At 41.2% G+C, this 18834-nt stretch overlaps 2 protein-coding genes across 6 annotated transcripts in view; one reads left to right on the top strand and one right to left on the bottom strand.

Moving 5' to 3' along the window:
• Nucleotides 1-3895: 3895 nt before the first annotated feature.
• Nucleotides 3896-10862, bottom strand: tmem30b (transmembrane protein 30B). The gene is made up of 8 exons (XM_041846888.2): nt 10736-10862; nt 7077-7269; nt 6595-6702; nt 6376-6483; nt 6188-6278; nt 5927-6064; nt 5567-5773; nt 3896-4850 (listed from the first exon to the last, which is right to left on the bottom strand). The coding sequence occupies exons 2-8, from the start codon at nt 7263-7265 to the stop codon at nt 4669-4671; spliced, it is 1023 nt and encodes a 340-aa protein (XP_041702822.1). The 5' UTR covers nt 7266-7269; nt 10736-10862; the 3' UTR covers nt 3896-4668.
• Nucleotides 10863-12477: 1615 nt separating this feature from the next.
• LOC121538976 (lysine-specific histone demethylase 1A) overlaps nt 12478-18834 on the top strand; it is a 41737-nt gene continuing 35380 nt past the window's right edge. The window contains exons 1-7 of one of the 5 annotated variants that reach the window (XM_041847137.2): nt 12478-12549; nt 13556-13607; nt 14248-14547; nt 14797-14962; nt 15087-15220; nt 15325-15496; nt 18522-18628. In XM_041847137.2, coding sequence (XP_041703071.1) covers nt 13563-13607; nt 14248-14547; nt 14797-14962; nt 15087-15220; nt 15325-15496; nt 18522-18628 — 924 coding nt within the window. In that variant the 5' untranslated portion in view covers nt 12478-12549; nt 13556-13562. Of the gene's footprint in view, nt 12550-13555; nt 13608-14247; nt 14548-14793; nt 14969-15086; nt 15221-15324; nt 15497-18521; nt 18629-18834 lie in introns of all 5 variants that reach the window. The other 4 variants (XM_041847135.2, XM_041847136.2, XM_041847134.2 and 1 more) reach the window with 4 other exon arrangements.

Genomic DNA, 18834 nt, shown 5'->3' with positions numbered 1-18834 from the left:
GACTGCACTGGAAGAAACGTTCAAAGTTCTTGAAATGTTCCGTATTGACTATCTTTCATGTCTTAAAGTAATGATAGACTGTCGTTTCTCTTTGCTTATTTGAGCTGTTCTTTCCATAATATGGACTTAGTCTTTTACCAAATAGGGCTATCTTCTGTATACCCCCCCATCCCCCCCTTGTCACAACGCAACAGATTGGCTCAAACGCATTAAGGAAAGAAATTCCACAAATTAACTTTTAAGAAGGCACACCTGTTAATTGACATGCATTCCAGGTGACTACTTCATGACGCTGGTTGAGAGAATGCCAAGAGGGCGCAAAGCTGTCATCAAGGCAAAGGGTGGCTATTTGAAGAATCTCAAATATAAAATATATTTTGATTTGTTTAACACTTTTTTGGTTACTAAATGATTCCATATGTGTTATTTTATAGTTTGGATGTCTTCACTATTATTCTACAATGTAAAAAATAAAGAAAAACCCTTGAATGAGTAGGTGTGTCCAAACTTTTGGCTGGTAGTGTATATCAAGCATACAGTGGGGAAAAAAAGTATTTAGTCAGCCACCAATTGTGCAAGTTCTCCCACTTAAAAATATGAGAGAGGCCTGTAATTTTCATCATAGGTACACGTCAACTATGACAGACAAAATGAGGAAAAAAATCCAGAAAATCACATTGGTGGATTTTTTAATGAATTTATTTGCAAATTATGGTGGAAAATAAGTATTTGGTCAATAACAAAAGTTTCTCAATACTTTGTTATATACCCTTTGTTGGCAATGACACAGGTCAAACGTTTTCTGTAAGTCTTCACAAGGTTTTCACACACTGTTGCTGGTATTTTGGCCCATTCCTCCATGCAGATCTCCTCTAGAGCAGTGATGTTTTGGGGCTGTCGCTGGGCAACACGGACTTTCAACTCCCTCCAAAGATTTTCTATGGGGTTGAGATCGGGAGACTGGCTAGGCCACTCCAGGACCTTGAAATGCTTCTTACGAAGCCACTCCTTCGTTGCCCGGGCGGTGTGTTTGTGATCATTGTCATGCTGAAAGACCCAGCCACGTTTAATCTTCAATGCCCTTGCTGATGGAAGGAGGTTTTCACTCAAAATCTCACGATACATGGCCCCATTCATTCTTTCCTTTACACGCATCAGTCGTCCTGGTCCCTTTGCAGAAAAACAGCCCCAAAGCATGATGTTTCCACCCCCATGCTTCACAGTAGGTATGGTGTTCTTTGGATGCAACTCAGCATTCTTTGTCCTCCAAACACGACGTAGTTGAGTTTTTACCAAAAAGTTATATTTTGGTTTCATCTGACCATATGACATTCTCCCAATCCTCTTCTGGATCATCCAAATGCACTCTAGCAAACTTCAGACGGGCCTGGACATGTACTGGCTTAAGCAGGGGGACACGTCTTGCACTGCAGGATTTGAGTCCCTGGCGGCGTAGTGTGTTACTGATGGTAGGCTTTGTTACTTTGGTCCCAGCTCTCTGCAGGTCATTCACTAGGTCCCCCCGTGTGGTTCTGGGATTTTTGCTCACCGTTCTTGTGATCATTTTGACCCCACGGGGTGAGATCTTGCGTGGAGCCCCAGATCGAGGGAGATTATCAGTGGTCTTTTATGTCTTCCATTTCCTAATAATTGCTCCCACAGTTGATTTCTTCAAACCAAGCTGCTTACCTATTGTAGATTCAGTCTTCCCAGCCTGGTGCAGGTCTGCAATTTTGTTTCTGGTGTCCTTTGACAGCTCTTTGGTCTTGGCCATAGTGGAGTTTGGAGTGTGACTGTTTGAGGTTGTGGACAGGTGTCTTTTATACTGATAACAAGTTCAAACAGGTGCCATTAATACAGGTAACGAGTGGAGGACAGAGGAGCCTCTTAAAGAAGAAGTTACAGGTCTGTGAGAGCCAGAAATCTTGCTTGTTTGTAGGTGACCAAATACTTATTTTCCACCATAATTTGCAAATAAATTCATAAAAAATCCTACAATGTGATTTTGGGATTTTCTTTTCTCATTTTGTCTGTCATAGTTGACGTGTACCTATGATGAAAATTACAGGCCTCTCTCATCTTTTTAAGTGGGAGAACTTGCACAATTGGTGGCTGACTAAATACTTTTTTCCCCCCACTGTATGTAAGCAATGTAGGCAAGTACACAGCAGTGCACATTTTCAATGTAGACCATATGTAAAACTAGGGCAGAGATTTTATTACCACCAAAAATAATTAACAAAATTCATAAATTGACTAAGAGTAACTATTCACCAATCTGTCCAGGGCTCTTCTTCCAGCTGATCCACAGGTAAATCATGGAGATGACCAGAAAGGCCATGCTGAGGGCCAGGATCATGCAGCCGAAGTCGTGCAGGGCCATGTCCAAGAAGGAGGTGTCATACTCCTTGCTCTCCACCACCTTTCTCAGCTCATCAGGTGTGATCTCCATCCCAACCCTTGACCAGGTTGGGTGTTTGCAGTACTCCACGCCAATATCAACACAGACCATCTTCAGATAATGAAGTAGCTCATAAAACAGCTCTGTGTTCTTATCTTTGGAGGCCAGAGATGTGTATCCAATCGTGTCTGAGTAAAGAATGAGGGCCTGAGCCAGTGCAGCCTCAGACCAGCTCAGCAGCCCCATTATTACATCATATGTACCATGATTGCATCATGACTGCCAAATGACAACTATACCAACTTTGAAAATGAATCATTTGTGAAAATAGCACCCTGGTGTGCTCATCAAAACAAATGTATCAAGCACAGTGCATCTTAAATAATGAATTAAACAATTTTCTAATTCTTCTAACCTTAACAGTTTTCTTAAAACAAACAGGTGTATCAAGACACAAGGCGGCAAAATTTAGTTCAGAACTGAGTTATATTTTAAGAACAGAACAGGCTCCAAGTCCTGTCTCGTTGTCAGCGCTCCCGAGTGCTGGTTGTCAGCGCTGCCGAGTGGTTGCCCTCGTCTTCACTCTCTCCTGATGAGCAGCAACATGAGGAAGATTCCACAGCGTCACAGCGGGTTAGTTCTCGGCCCCTGTTATTTCGAGGTGCTTTCCCCAGTCTCCTACGTTCCTCATCCATCGCCTGAAGCTTCTTCTCCAGGGCTAGCAGCCTCACCTCCACGCCCTTCAGTTGTTGGAGATGCTCTGACAGCATGGCGGATGTGTAATGCACATCCGACTTCTTCTGCAGGAAAAACACATTTCAGAGATGATTTTTTTTACCACCATTTTGATAAGTTAAATCCTTAGTATTCCTCAGTGTTTTGGGCCAGATATTCCTACAACCAGCTTTCCTGGGACTAAACCTCGACAAGCACCAATATAGAGGACTTACATATCTAGTTATGCTTCTCAAAAATCTAAATGTTGCCCTGATGTGAAAGTGGGTAATAATGTTACTTACCAGTAATGTCTTGATCAGCTTCCTCTTGTATATTCTGTAAAGAGTATTAAAGGCAAAAAATGCCAAGGAGATCACTAGCAGGTACGGCAGCACAGGTTCTATTGCACTGAAAACTAGGCTAATCCCACTGGCACTGGGTCTGAAAAATGCAGCAAGTTCCTCTGGAGTTATATCTATTCCAACCGTTGCCCATGCCGGAAGGCTGGGGAAAATTGAATTTTTGGGGGGTGGAGGACTGGAAAAGGGCCATATAGAAAAGGCCATCTTTACCAGATTAAACCACACACAGTGAAGCTGACACAGGCATTAGAAATGTAGAATGTATAAAACTGAGCATAGAATCTTTGGCAACATTCCAGTCAGAGCTGTAATTGTGACAAAACCATGGAACTGGGAGAGCCTTCTTTGACAATCATTGATGATGCAACCTCAATTCCATATCAACTCAACAAAAGGGATGGCAGAGAGCTATCAGTTCATTCCTCAAGTTGTGCATTTATTAAAACAACTTCAATGAAAATTCACCATCAATGAATTTCAAAATTCCATTACAAGAAACATACTGCAATAAAAACAACATTTTTTAAAAGAGGATGTTCAGTTATGTGCAGTCTATACAGCCCTGAGACATATTCCCATTATAAATGGTTACAGCAAAACATTTCAGATACATCAATTCTACATTTTTATCCAATACCGAATGGCAATACAATTCTATGGCTTACATGTCCTGTCAAAAAAGAACGATCACTCCACGTTTGTAAATTATCCTCTAGTTTTCAGAAATCTATAACAAACAGTTTGAACAGATTGGGCTTTTATGGCCCATGATAAAAGTTGCAGTTACCAATGTGATGTAATGCAACAGAAATAGGTTTTTATGAATGGCTTTTTCATCCTAAGGTCTTAAAACTATACAAGAAGATTCAAATGCAGCTTTTCCCAGAGTATCCAATTAGTATCAAATTACACCGCTTTTAGACTTTAAAATGTCCAACTTGACCTCACTCACCTCTTAACTAAAATCCTTAATGAACTATGCAAAGAGCCCTCAATCAACTCTCCCACTAAATCATAATTCTCTCAATGAGATGCAAAATTGGACAGACATGGCAGTATAATCAAGTCATTTAAAGTGATTAATTTACCCAGCTAATGACTGAGCACTAAAATGTCAGGTCAGAAACTGGACTCTAAGAACACATCCATATGAGTGACCTTCCACCAACATTAGAAAATGGAGCCCGATCATTTATCATCCTCAGGGAACTTGAACTTGGCATACACAATGAGCATGACCATCGACATGACAACACACAGAGATCCAACCACCAGGTATGCGATGCCCAAGAACTGGTTCTTTCCGCCCATCCAGGACACGTTGCTGAAGACCACCTTCTTCCTCCCGCCAAAGCTCAACACGGGATAGTCTGGAGAAGGAGTGTGTTAAGGTCGAACAGGACATAGAAGAGTGTCATTTGAGAGTGACCATACAAATTAGACACCGTTGGCAATATTTGCATCGAAAAATGTACTCTTTCCCTAGCATCTGCTTTTTTCCAAGGCCCAAGAACTACCACGTCATGGTAGTATTGTCTCCCATTCTCTTCTGTTTGAAAAGCAGAGTCCCACCTAACTGGTAAGACCAGTTGAGCTGAAATGCAGGGGTAAACCATTGAGCAATAAACTGTTGTAACACGAGACACTAGCCCCATGGGAGTGGAATACAAGTCACTCCGAGCAGAGTAAAAAACACATTATTACAGTTGTCTGTATTTAGCTGGAGTAATAGCATCAAAATGCAGTTAATGTTCTCTCTGATGAATGAGTGAGTGGAAATGACAATTGGATTAGAATGAAATAAGCGCTTATGAATTTACGGGAGTGATCATTGAATTACATAACATGACATTGTAATGTTTGAATCATCTGTCATTCCGTACATAATAACAGAACATTACATTTTAGTCATTTAGCAGACGCTCTTATCCAGAGTTAGTGAGTGTATACAATTTCTTGTTTTCATACTGGCCTCCTGTGGGAATCGAACCCACGCTTCATAAGGACTTAAGCCTGCGCCCCTTCACACACGCCCACTGACTTATTGACATTTCCATAGACCTATACATATTGTAATGAAGGATACTGTAGGCGATTTCAAGGGAGTAGTTCCCTGCAGGTAGGCCACTGGCGTAGTCGCCCTCTGTGATTCGTCGATACAGCTTCCTGAAGTCTGGCAGGGCAGCCCTTCTCATCCACACCAGGAAGTCCTGGTTCACAAAGCCGTTGTTGGATGGGTCAGAGGTGTCCAGCTCATAGGCCGGCTTGGACCAAAAGGGTGGCTTCACAGTACCTACGTGAGGAAAGCAAATGAAAGTCAATGTAACATCCAACTTCTAGGTCAGTGTGTTAAGACATGTGGATGTAGGGTATTAATGATTAGGCATCTCAAATTAGGATGTCACCGTATACATTAATGTCATGGTCTCTGGATTGAAATTATTACCATTGAATGCGTTCTTTAGAGGGGTAACAGATGGGTTCCTGTATTTGATGTTGTAGTCAGTCCACCATGCTATTCCTTTTCCATCAAAGGGAACAAGCTTCTTGGTCCCATTGACCATCTGATAGAGCTTAAAGGTGTCTTTCAAAAAAACAATGCAGAGATGTAATTATTGGACAACGTTGAACAGAACATTTACCCCAAGTGTAGCGTGTTACAAAACGTTCTACTAGAGTTACGATTAATGAATTATGGGCCTTGTACCATTGAACATGCTGTTTGCTAATGATCCACAGGGCACAATTGGGTTGTTGTTGGCATCATACTGATAGGGAGAGCATGCAGAATTAGGTGTCTGCAAGAAAGAGGGGAAAACAGTTGGTGATAGCTGTCCGTCACAACATTTGAGGCTGTTCTTAGATAATTTGCCACACATTCACATATCTTCTCACCTTGAAGTAGTCAAGATCTCCTGAGAGCTGGTATTCATCTTTTGAAGCCCCATATGCACGTTGGCTCTGAAAGTAGTTGGACAGACCATAGTAGAAAAACACAGGACCCTGAAGAACAAAGAGTTTGTTAGAACCAGCTCTGTACTACATGTAATGAGCAGACCTCACATTACTGTGATAACTTTAAATAAGCGAAGGAGAGTACCGATGGCGCATTACCTCAAACAGATTGGAGAGGGAGAAATCCAGTTTGCACGTACAGTTCTTGACGCTGGGGTTAGAGCACTTGTAGCAGTCCGAGACGGTCTCTACTCCGGTGTAATCCCTCTGTGTCAACATGAAGCCTTGCATCAAATATTGATCAGCACCTATCACCATACAACCACAGCTCACACCTCCATTGTGTTGTGTGCCAGATACTATCACCTTCATCCTGCCAAGACCGAATTAGCTAGTAAACGAGCTTGAACAGATAGCAAGAGTAACATTCAAGTAGAAGATGTACACGAGTAACTAAAGAGAGTTACAGGCTGTGTCTAATTTGAACTAGTAAAAATAGAGCTACTCTGAGGGTACGTTGATGAACTTCATAACTAAATTGAGAACATACAACTGGCCAATATAAATTGTTATGCAAATGGTAAATAAAGGTATCGTAAGTCCTGAAACTAGGAGTCACTTTTGACCAGTTATGCTCTTACCTCCAGCACTGTGATGTTCTGGGAGGCGATGAAGAGGGCAACACCTATGCCAATGAATGCCAGGCCGATGAGCACAAACCCAGGGATGACGATACCAGCCGACAGCATGGGCTGCCAAGCAGGGAGCCTCTGCTGTGTGAAGGCTGTGTTGTCTGGCCGGTTGGCCGTTTCTAGCTCTTCTTTCATCATGATTCTGTTAGTAAGAGAGAATAAGGAAGGACTTGTTTTAATCCAGGAGAGCTGTGGACCAGCAGATCAGGGCTGGGGTCAATTACAATGAAAGGCAATCAATTCAGGAAGTGATTTAAGTGAAATATTCAAAAACGTTTGAAATAAATACTATAGCTTCTACTCCTCAGTTTATTGAGAAGTCATTGAAAATAGATGCATTTCACATTTTGAATTGTTTTTTAAGTTTACTTCCTGAATTGACTGCCTTGAATTTGAATTGACCCAGCCCTGCAACATATGTAGGCATATCAGAGTTTTTCCATGCAGGAATTCCTAAAGAAAAAATTAAAACAATACAATGCGGTTGCACTGACATGATTAGGGCCCTGTGTTTTGCGCAATCATGGGACATGCCTGGATTTGTAACTTTACTTAGTTTTTTCATCAAACTGTCCCCTTTTTATGTCAGATGTTCCAGCACCATCCTCAGACAATTTATTTCATTTGTGTAATTCTCATTTCTGGATATAAGGATACAATCTTACTGTCACATGATTGCACAAAACACAGATTAACCATATCATATAAATGACTCGAAAATCAGAGATAAGTGGGTTTATATTACACATTTCTTGGTCAATCCCCCCCCCAAATATGAATAATCCAATTAAGATAAACCTTCGGCAAAATAAGTAAAACAACCGTAAAGTTAAAAGGTAGACTCAGCGAAATGACATTGCCAGGAGCAGCACAGGTTGGGCGCGTTTGAGTGGTAAACTCAAAGTAGTCGACTGTAGACGGACGTCGACGAGTAAAGTCAGGGGAGGTACATATGCACCGACAGCAAGTCAGTCAACTTCTGCCGTTTCTAGGAAACGCGACTATGGCAGACATGGCATTCGCCTTTGTTGTTGCCGATGACAACACGAAGCTGAACATGATCAACAAGTCTTGTAAATGTTAGAGCTTGTGCTGGTATCTAATTTCCTTATCAGCATATTAATTCCTTGGGCCATGTTGATCATAACCAGGTAGTGAGTGCATAGGCTACTAGAATGAGAACATAGGTGTTTTTTCAGCATATTCTCTGTTGTTGCCATTACTTCGTGCCCTTGTACCTTCCTCATTATTATTTGTGATTGTGCAACATGGAATTGTAACAGATTGTGATTAAATGGAGTCCAAAGATTATTACTGTATGGTAATTGATTGCATGTCAGCTTCACTACAGTCTCCAGTGTATTTATTTATTTAATTCTCAACCTTTATATTGCTATTGTCAGTAAGCAGAATTTGATTCAATCACATGAAGGACAACACACTCACTGTACAGAAAAGGATTAGACAATACATGTACATCAGTTCACATAAATTACTGGCTAAACAATATGCCAAGCAGTCAAATGCACTTGGTATTGACCCCACGACTGGTGTCTGGGGAAAAATCTGTCATTAATTTCGACGTTTTTGCAGAGGATATCTTAGTCGTGCAATTTTACATCTAACTAAGATGTTTGGTGCAGTATTTCTCAATGAAAATGTGCATGAAAACGAGTCATCCTCCTTGAATGACAAACACTTAATTGAAGAATCCCTACTGATGACCGATGAAGGGGCGTAGACTTCGGCTACGAACTTCGGATTGCCGAACAGCCCAAAAAATGACCAAAACGAAGAAAAATGTCACTAAATGTAGTCATAATATATGTTCCGAACTGTTTCAGATTGGGATACAGCGGCGGCCCGCCCATTAGGGCATTAGGGGCTGCGGCCCACTTGTGATTGGTAAAAAAAAAATAAGTTACTATATATATTTTTTAAACAATATTATATAATTCACAGATTATGCTTTAAATGCTCAAAAGCCCGGTAAATGTGTACATTTCAAAAATATGTTTCAAAACAAGCTGTTCAGTTCCCACTCTGCTCCTCAGTGACTGCCAGGGACCTGGACCTTCTCATCGCAGATCTGGTAGGACAAAAAAGCATGGCCAATTGTTCCCCCCCATGTTTTTCATCATCAGGTTCTACTGACAGGGCGACATGTTGTATACACTAAAACAGCATAAAAATGGGTGTATCACAAAGCATGATCAAATTAATTAGCCAGCTACAGTAATTGAGAATCATTGAGAAATAGTTTTGTCGATCTTTTGGTCAAATTAACCACTTATTTACCTTCGATAAGCAGCTAACTAGCTAGCTGGTAACTTGCTAGCTAGTTAGGTCCCATGCCAATTTCAAGTCTTTCTATACTAATATCGGACTAACTATTCAGTTCTTTCAGAATGAAAGTTAACTGACTAGCGCACCATGCTTTGTGACATCATGTTAGCAAGCTATCCCCAGTTAGATCATGTGTTTTCACTTATTGCATCTGTATGCTGCTTGTTGCATTTTTCCTGGTGCACTCGTTCATTTGTAAGCTGGCTGCTCATTCTAAATAGTATAATCAGAGTTTCTAAACCCAGAGGCGGAACATCGCGAGACTTCCGGGAACGCTTGCGTTTGAGAAGTCAATGAGAGAAGTGAACAATTCTTCCTTAGTTAATTTTCTCTAAATCTAAAAATGCACAACCTAGATTCGAGCCAATGTCTTAAGTAGTTGAACATGTTATTACTCCAAAATCGTGAAAGTCATAAACTGATACTGTACCATCTTTGGTATAATCTAATCTGTTCAAAACAGAGGCAGCATGTGCAGCAGTGGTCATTCGGCTTTTGAAATGCAAAAGTGAAATAGGTGTATTTATACTGTTGGTTACATTTCTGTCATCCAGCTTTAATGACAACTCCAACCACCTTGCGCCCCCGAATATTCAGCCAATCAGTGGCCGCCACTGACGGGAAGCCTTTAGTTGTTGTGAAATTGATGGTGCTTTCAAGACAACTGGGAACTAAAAAAAAATTATGAAGTCAGTGTTCTTCAGGTCGGAAAGTCAGAGCTCTAGAAAGAGGCTCAAGTTCTCGACATGGATGACCATAAAAAAAGATATTTCCGATTAGGAGCTCGTTTTTTTCCCCCCCGAGTTCCAATTTGTCTACCTTTAAATACCAGTACAGTTTCTTTGATATTGGGTTTTTAAATAATCCCAAATAGTATGATTTTTTGCCTCAAACAGCTGCTAGAAATAATGAGCATTGTTATGTTTATGTCAACTGTATTTTTGTTTTACTTTTAATGTGGAGAAATGGTGTATGGATGACTGAATGATTGCATTTATGAATACTATTTGTCTTTTCAAAGGGACGATTGTGGTAAAAATGAGAGCATTTCTTATTTTGTTAACTGAAATACAGGTTAGGTGACCCCCTTTCGATTCCGATTGTGGTATCACGGTCTGATTTATTAGGTAAGTTATTGACTAGCATTTGGCAAACACGGCATACTCCACTGCCAGAAGAACATTTTAAATATTTCCGCGTGCCTGTCGCCTTCTTCACTCTGAGAAGTTGGAAAGTAAATAATTGTAAACTAGCGTACTTACCCGTTTTAACGAAGAAGAAAAATCGGTGTCTTTTTTTCCAGATTCGGTTGAGGGATATTCACAATAGGCAGCGTAGATAGACAATAGACTGGGCGCTGCCTGCCGCCAACACCTTTACCTGACTGACTGTTCCTTCCTTTTCTCTCTCTTCTCTTCCTGCCAATGGTGTTCCTCACAATGACGTCATTTGTCCTCCACAAGTCGTGAAAAGCACTATACATATAAATTCCTTCAAGTTACATAGGCAATGTTACAGAAAAAGTATATGTGCTGTCGAATATTATAATGCCATTTTTTATGCATTATTTTATTTATGTTATTTTTGTGTAGGCTGTCGTTTTTTGTAATTTTATCTTGCCTGATTTGTGTATTGTGTTGTTCATTTTTTCAATTAAAAAGCACTTTACATTTTTAGTAGACACTCTTATCCAGAGCGACTTACAGTTAGTGAGTGCATATATATATATATATATATATATATATATTTATTTTTCATACTGGCCCCCCTGTGGGAATCGAACCCACAACCCTGGCGTTGCAATACCTCACTTATCTCCAATATGTAACGTTAGGCCCAATTCTATGGTGAGAATTCAACCACAGTAGCCTAAGACATATGACTTACACCGTCTTGTCATGGCAAAAAATAAGGACACCTAACTATAATTATAATTGACGTTTTGTTATCATAGCAGACTTTACAATTGGCCTCTAGCCATTCCTTCCAGTTCTCTGCTGCAAATGACTGGAACGAACTGCAAAAATCTCTGAAGCTGTAGACACTTATCTCCCTCACTAACTTTAAGCATCAGTTGTCAGAGCAGCTTACCAATCACTGCACCTGTACACAGCCCATCTGTAATGAGCCCACCCAACTACCTCATCCCCATATTGTTATTTACATTGTTATTTATTTTGCTCATTTGCACCCCAGTATCTCTATTTGCACATCATCATCTATCACTCCAGTGTTAATACTAAATTCTAATTATTTTGCACTATGGCCTATTTATTGCCTTACCTCCATAACTTACTACATTTGCACACACTGTATATAGATTTTCTATTGTGTTATTGACTGTACGTTTTGTTTTTGTTTATTCCATATGTAACTGTGTTGTTGTTTTTATCGCAGTGCTTTGCTTTAATAATAATAATAATATGCCATTTAGCAGACGCTTTTATCCAAAGCGACTTACAGTCATATGTGCATAACATTTTTAACGTATGGGTGGTCCCGGGGATCGAACCAACTACCCTGGCGTTACAAGCGCCGTGCTCTACCAATTGAGCTACAGATATCTTGGCCAGGTCGCAGTTGTAAATGAGAACTTGTTCTCAACTGGCTTACCTGGTTAAATAAAGGTGAAATAAACAAAAAAACTAAAAATAGCTTGAGTAATGATTTCATGGAATGGTTTTGCTTGAGCAGCACAGATCAAGTGATACTAAAAGGGATGCATTTGCTCCATTGTCTATTTTTTGTTGGTGACCTACCCTATGTGCACATAGTGTGGGTTTCTTTCTCTAGGGAAATTACACGGACTTCAATTCATTCATACATTTAATTAACTCTGAAAACAAATACATGAGTAGCCTACAGAAAATGCAATAAATCTTTGTTGTAACCATCAGCGTCATTGAAAAAAAATCGCCTCTTCCTTGGTGATTGACAATACCCATAACCAATCATTGTGTTCACGAGCGTATCGACGTTCTCCTCCTTAACCAATAGGATGATAGTGAGGGGCGGGTCATATAATTCAACGAGAGGACGAGTTGCCTTTGTGTTGACAAATTACGAAGATCTAGAGGTAAAAATATCATATTATGCATATAGCTAGTTATGTTTTATTTTTCATCTCACGGCCCCAGTATTGCCTGAATACTGAAATGCGATATTATTTTATAGCGTAGCTAAGTTACTAACACGTAATTGGAGTGCAGTGTTTTCACTGACACGGGTAACGTTAGCTAGTTGCTATCGTTAGCTAACTAGCACACACAGACACTTCATCTGCTGAGACTCATTGTTAGCCTGCTAACGTTAGCTAACTAGTTAGCTATCTAACTAAATTGATTAGTTTGTGAATCCGGTGAGGACAGTACAACATGCACATTACGCGTTAAATCGACCTTGTTAAGTCAGAGAAGCTAGCTAGCTATGTTGTAATAATGTCAGACTGGGGTTTTATAAGATGGCTAGCTAGCTAACATTATCAGCATGATTTAGCCAGGCAGATGGCTAGCTAGCTAACATTAGCAGCATGATTTATGTAGCTACTTAGCTATAGCTTCATAAAGCAGATTAATACTATTTAGCCAGCATCTGCTGCTTTTCTAGCAGATGGCTAGTTTTAGCCAGGCAGATGGCTGCACACCAGGCAGATGGCTTGTTAGCTAGCTCGACTGACTGGCGGCTGCAGTCCGATTGTCCGACATGTTTTCTTGGTTACGAAACCATCGAAAAAGGCGATTGATACGAACCAAGTAATGTTGGATAGCTATCTGGCCTAACTACTAGTACCAACGGTTGTTTTTCTCTGCATGTTTAAAATACAATTACAATAAATTAAGTAGTTAGCTACCTAGTAATAGCTAGCTAATTCCTAGCTAGCTAATACACCTGGAGATCTTAAGTTATTAAGGCTAAGTTAATCGTTAGCTAGAGCCTTTTAACGATTAATTTAGCCTTAAGATGCTTTTGGGAAACCGGGCCCAGGACTGATTGGCTTTCGGCCTGGCTAGGTGGACTTAACTAACTATTTCTCAGTTGCAGTTGTTCATGACCATATTTCTGATTCTGTCTTTATTTCTTAGTGTTTGAATGGATATTACCAGGTGCCCGGAGAAATGGTTAAAACAAGACAAGGTTATTGTGGCGTCCTCTTACATTTGTCATCATGCACATCTGTCAACGCATCTAGCTAATAGTGCACTTCTTAGGCACGCTACAATTCCCGTGACTGGCAGGTGCATTTAAAGCCCCAACAATAAAAATTATAGAAATGTATTTAGCTAGCTGTTATGGAGTTGTTCAGAACTCTTTTCCATATTTTTCCATCATGATATTGTTATTATCCATATAGAAAGTGAGAACATGAATGCATTAATCAGACAAAGAAAATTATGAAACATAAAAAATCACAACAAAAAACATTCAGTGTGACCAGGAAATGTTAGTTGAGTTGGTAAACTACAAAATTGATCTGAACAACAAAATGATCTCAATATTCTAGTTGTGTTTCTTAGCTATATTGGTGATCTTTTTGCCTGGCCATTGTAAAAATAAATCCATTAACAGCAATTCATCGTCATTTTCATTTGCGAAATGCAGAAATGTTGCTAATATGCAACTTCATAGCCGTTTATTATTTTCCATCACACCACAATGGACCATCGTTGTGGAAAAACTTCAACACTGGCCATCCTAGAGTATCACATCACCAGCTGAAACTCTAGAGCTGCGAATGGATTTGGCTCATGCCTATTTTTGTGGTCTCTCTTTCCAGGAGAGGCCTCTGTCTTCCTCCATTATGCTGTCGAGTAAGAAGTCGGATGCAGGCACCTCTTCCTCCGCATCTTCCTCCTCCTCGGCGGCAGGGGGAGCTGAGCGGGCCCCTGAAGCTCAGGCTACTGCCCAGGCTGGGGCCCCTGCTTCGGCACCAGGCCCCATGGAGATAAAAAAGAAAGAGCGGGCCTCCCCAAGCGGGGAGCCTGGCGGACCCCCTCTGCTCCACCCTCCCGGCCCCGGAGGCGTTGACCCGGACACGGCTGAGGGCCGCAGGACAAGCCGCCGCAAGCGATCAAAAGTAAAAAACCTATTACTCCTGTCCCCCCTATCTTAGAGAGAAATAGAGGAAGTCACTACAAGCACGTGCCCCCACCAGCCCTAGACCAGGAGCACATTGAATGACTATTAAGAATACAGTAATCTTGGTATGGCCATTTAATTAGTGGTGAACAACACCAGAGGAGCACAGGGAGCTTGACCTTTGACCTCATCTCAGGTGAGCCGGAACATGGTTTTAATGGAGCGTTTATTGTGCCCCTTGTTGCAGGTGGAGTACCGCGAGATGGACGAAAGCCTGGCCAATCTGTCTGAGGACGAATACTACTCGGAGGAGGAGCGCAATGCCAAGGCGGAGAAAGAGCGAAAGCAGGTGATCCCGCCGCCGGCGCCTCCCGTGGAGGAGGAGCCGGACAGCGAGCCTGAGGAGCCTTCTGGTGAGTGTGAGTCGGACTTTGCGAAAGTGTGTGTCTGCGAGCGTGAATGTTACATTGGGCAGCGAAAGGTGTGTGTGTATGTGTCAGGGCAGGTGGTGAGGGTGGTGTGTTTGTGGTTTTCCAGGCGTGGAGGGAGCTGCGTTCCAGAGCCGCCTCCCACACGACCGCATGACCTCCCAGGAGGCCGCCTGCTTCCCGGACATCATCAGCGGGCCCCAGCAGACACAGAAGGTGTTCCTGTACATCCGCAACCGCACGGTGAGAATGCACACACACACTTCATTAATACGATTTGCTTCTTTCTGGAGAGTATTGTACATTTTGGACTTTGGTCTGAAGTTGTGGCGAATTCTCCGTTCTAGCTCCAACTTTGGCTCGATAACCCGAAAATCCAGCTGACCTTCGAAGCCACAGCACAGCAACTCGAAGCGCCGTACAACAGTGATACAGTGCTGGTGCACAGGATACACAGTTACCTGGAGAGACACGGCCTCATCAACTTTGGCATCTACAAGAGAGTCAAGCCTTTACCAAGTGAGTATATTAGCTTTTCACTATCTGCCAGATACAGAAACTTTATGTACAATGCATACACTCATTTAGATATGCACATATTAAACGCACACCAGTAGTACTTCTTGGTATTTAGGCATGCATAGACAATGTTTTCCACAAGCACATGGAGTAGCCAGACAAATAGAAAAAGTAGCCAGTCAGGATTAAGACCTTTTTGCTGAACAAGCTTTATTTAGGTGGCCTCTGGTACATCCTAATGCTAGATTGTATTTTCAACCAGCAACTATCAGGAAATAACACAGATCAAATGTTCACACTTTTACAGTGTAAGTAGGTTCATCAGCTGTTGTACAATATGATAAAAACACAGGAAAAACTTAATTTTGACCGCACTGGGCCTTTATAGAATCCTGTAATTGTCTGCTGACTTCCACAGGCTTCAATCTTCCTTTTAAAAAGGCATTTTCTCAGCTATCTGCAATACAGGTATGATTGAAGAATGAAGCATGTGTTAAACATGGGTTTTGCTACACAGAAAGCAACAGTTGATTACTCCATTGTCAACACTTTGATTAAATCAGTAGACCTTTATCAATATCTGAAAATACCATATATGTATCATTTAGCTTTTAAAACAATTCAATCTGTTTTCTTTTATAATATTTTGGACCAGAGTGAGGCTCTCTCTCCACTAGCCTACCTATTGTTTCTGCAGTAAGGAGGATTCACCATCTGCCTCTGTTTTCATCATTTATCTGCAGATGAGCGACAAAAAGCCTACCAGTATGCAAATGAGGGAGCCAAATGAACAGCTCTCTTACCGATGCAATTCAGTAGGCTACTGACGGGTCACTCACTTTAACGTCACTGTCTGGCAAGTCCTGATGGACTTCATAACAAAAATACAAGTGAGATCTTCAGATTAAATGTCCCGATGCGATACCATGGACATATAACTACGTTGTATGATTTAAGAATTGGCAAGGATATATGAGATCGGTCAGATCCACACCTTGTATAAACTAGTCAAGGTTGCTGTTTGTCAATCGAAGCGCAGTAAATAGCCTTTACGCCTCCACTCCATGGCTGCATATGAAACGCCAGAGTCCAACGGTAACTTTTTTTCTCACTGGCCAAAAATCTACTGGCCCGAACAGAATTTCTACAGGCCCGGACATAGTGTAGTTCTTAAATGCATTGGGGGGCCTATATGTTGGCAAGCTTTCTCTCTATATTCAGCTATTAATAGGCTACATTTGGTTATTATGATATGTATTAAAAAGCTGTGTAATCATTTTACAATGCAAGTCATTACTCTATTCATTTGAATTGCATTGTATTAATTGCCTTCATTTTGAAAATAGGATGCTGCCCCTTTAAGACAAATTTCCAAAAGAGATATCATAAACTGGGTGGTTCGAGCCCTGAGTGCTGATTGGCTGACAGCCATGGTATATCAGACCGTATACCACGGGTATGACAAAACATTTATTTTTACTGCTCTAATTACTTTGGAAACCAGTTTATAATAGCAATAAGGCACCTCCACTGAAGAACAGCCCTTAGCCGTGGTATATTGGCCATATACCACACCCCCTCGGGCCTTATTGCTTGATCGACATGGCTACACTAGGCTAGCCAAGAGGAATGCTAGGTGTGTTTTTGTAGCGTTCTTTTTGCAAACTATCAACAGTAGCCAGCATATTGCTAGTATTTTCACTATTGAAGGTTAACTTTTGTAAATCACTTTCCCTAAAATAAATAAGCTCAGCGAGTTGGGTGCTTCTTTTTGTTCTGGACAGCTTGCGTGTGCTGTGTGAAGGCATCAACTCATGTATTGCTCTTGCGGGAGCGTGGTGATGCTTGAATTAACGGCCAATCATATTGCTCAAATATAAATTGCATGACATTTACGCATGTAGTCTTCAATTATTTTCAATGGTAGACTGCGAATGAGCAGGTAAAATGTTCAACCGGAATGCAAAGATGCGCTGAAAAGTTAGTGGCCCTTTTGGGCCAGTGACTGACGAGATCCACTGGCCTGACACATGTTTTTACTGGCCCTGACCAGCGGGCCATTGTTATTTTGGGACCCTGCACGCGAAAGAAAGTAAATGAATGTGCCAGAAAACAATAGGCTAAGTGGATTTTGAATCATCGTTACCACATTATATGGGACGTGCAAATTCATGCTCTCTCCCTCTGTGTAAAGACATTTGACTACAACCACAACACACATAATGCACACATCCAGGTACAGAGAGTCGGGACAGACAGCAGACTGTCAAACCAGCAGTGTTTCCCTGTCATCGCTCACTTTGCCTATCAATAGATCGCTAGAAGATGCATATTGTTCATTCTAGCGGGAGAGGGCTCTGCAGACTTTTCTGACTCGCTAATTGAAAAGTAGCCTAGTTAATTTAAGTGGAAAAAGTACCTGGCTGAAAATGTGTCTGTAATCGGCTGTATAGCCGACAGCCGGTGCTAGTGGAAAACACTGCATATATAGGTATTTTCCTGAAGCATACCCTCAGATACTGTATGACGTGAAAATAAGTATTTTTTTAGCAATGTGTGTGTCAAAATAACTGGTTATGTGGTAGGGCTGGGAATTGCCAGGGACTTAAAGATACGATTTTATCACGATACATAGGCGCTGATACAACATGTATTACGATTCTATATGTATTGCAATTCGATACTGTAATTTTATTGCGATGAAAAATTGCTCACTATATGTCTGCTGCAGAGAGACAAGAGAAAGAGTTTTGATCTGTCAGGGAAATACAAATGCTGAAAACATGTTGACTCACTATTTAAAAAGAAGATGGAGAACAAGCGATAGGATGAAAAATACCAGAGTTTTGGCACAGGTACAGACGGCTATCGCTAGCTAACAACAAAAAAAAAAGAAATGATACTTGGAGCCAAAGTATCAATATAATATCGTCCAAAAATAATATTGCAATATGCAACTATCGATTTCATCCCCCATTACTATGATGTGATTGTCAACCACTCTGGTTTCCCTGTGTCCCTGCAGCAAAGAAGACTGGGAAGGTGATCATCATCGGAGGGGGTGTGTCTGGGCTGGCGGCCGCGCGGCAGCTGCAGAGTTTCGGCATGGACGTGACAGTACTGGAGGCCAGGGTGGGTCAACAGCACATCACATGTCAACACGAGCACAATAAAGAGGGTCATGTACATTGGGGCACACCATAGAAAAACAAATAAAATAATTCTTATTGGATAAGCTCAGATAGTCTGTTTCGCTCCGCCTTTGACAGTTTTCTTCTGTTTTGTGCCAATTGAACACGCCCTACATCTACCCATTAGCTAATCCAGTGATACTGACC

This window comes from Coregonus clupeaformis, unplaced genomic scaffold (assembly GCF_020615455.1).
Source record: "Coregonus clupeaformis isolate EN_2021a unplaced genomic scaffold, ASM2061545v1 scaf0007, whole genome shotgun sequence".
Taxonomy (NCBI): domain Eukaryota; kingdom Metazoa; phylum Chordata; class Actinopteri; order Salmoniformes; family Salmonidae; genus Coregonus; species Coregonus clupeaformis.
Note: the sequence above shows the minus strand (reverse complement) of the source record. Positions and strands in the feature narration are given on the sequence as shown.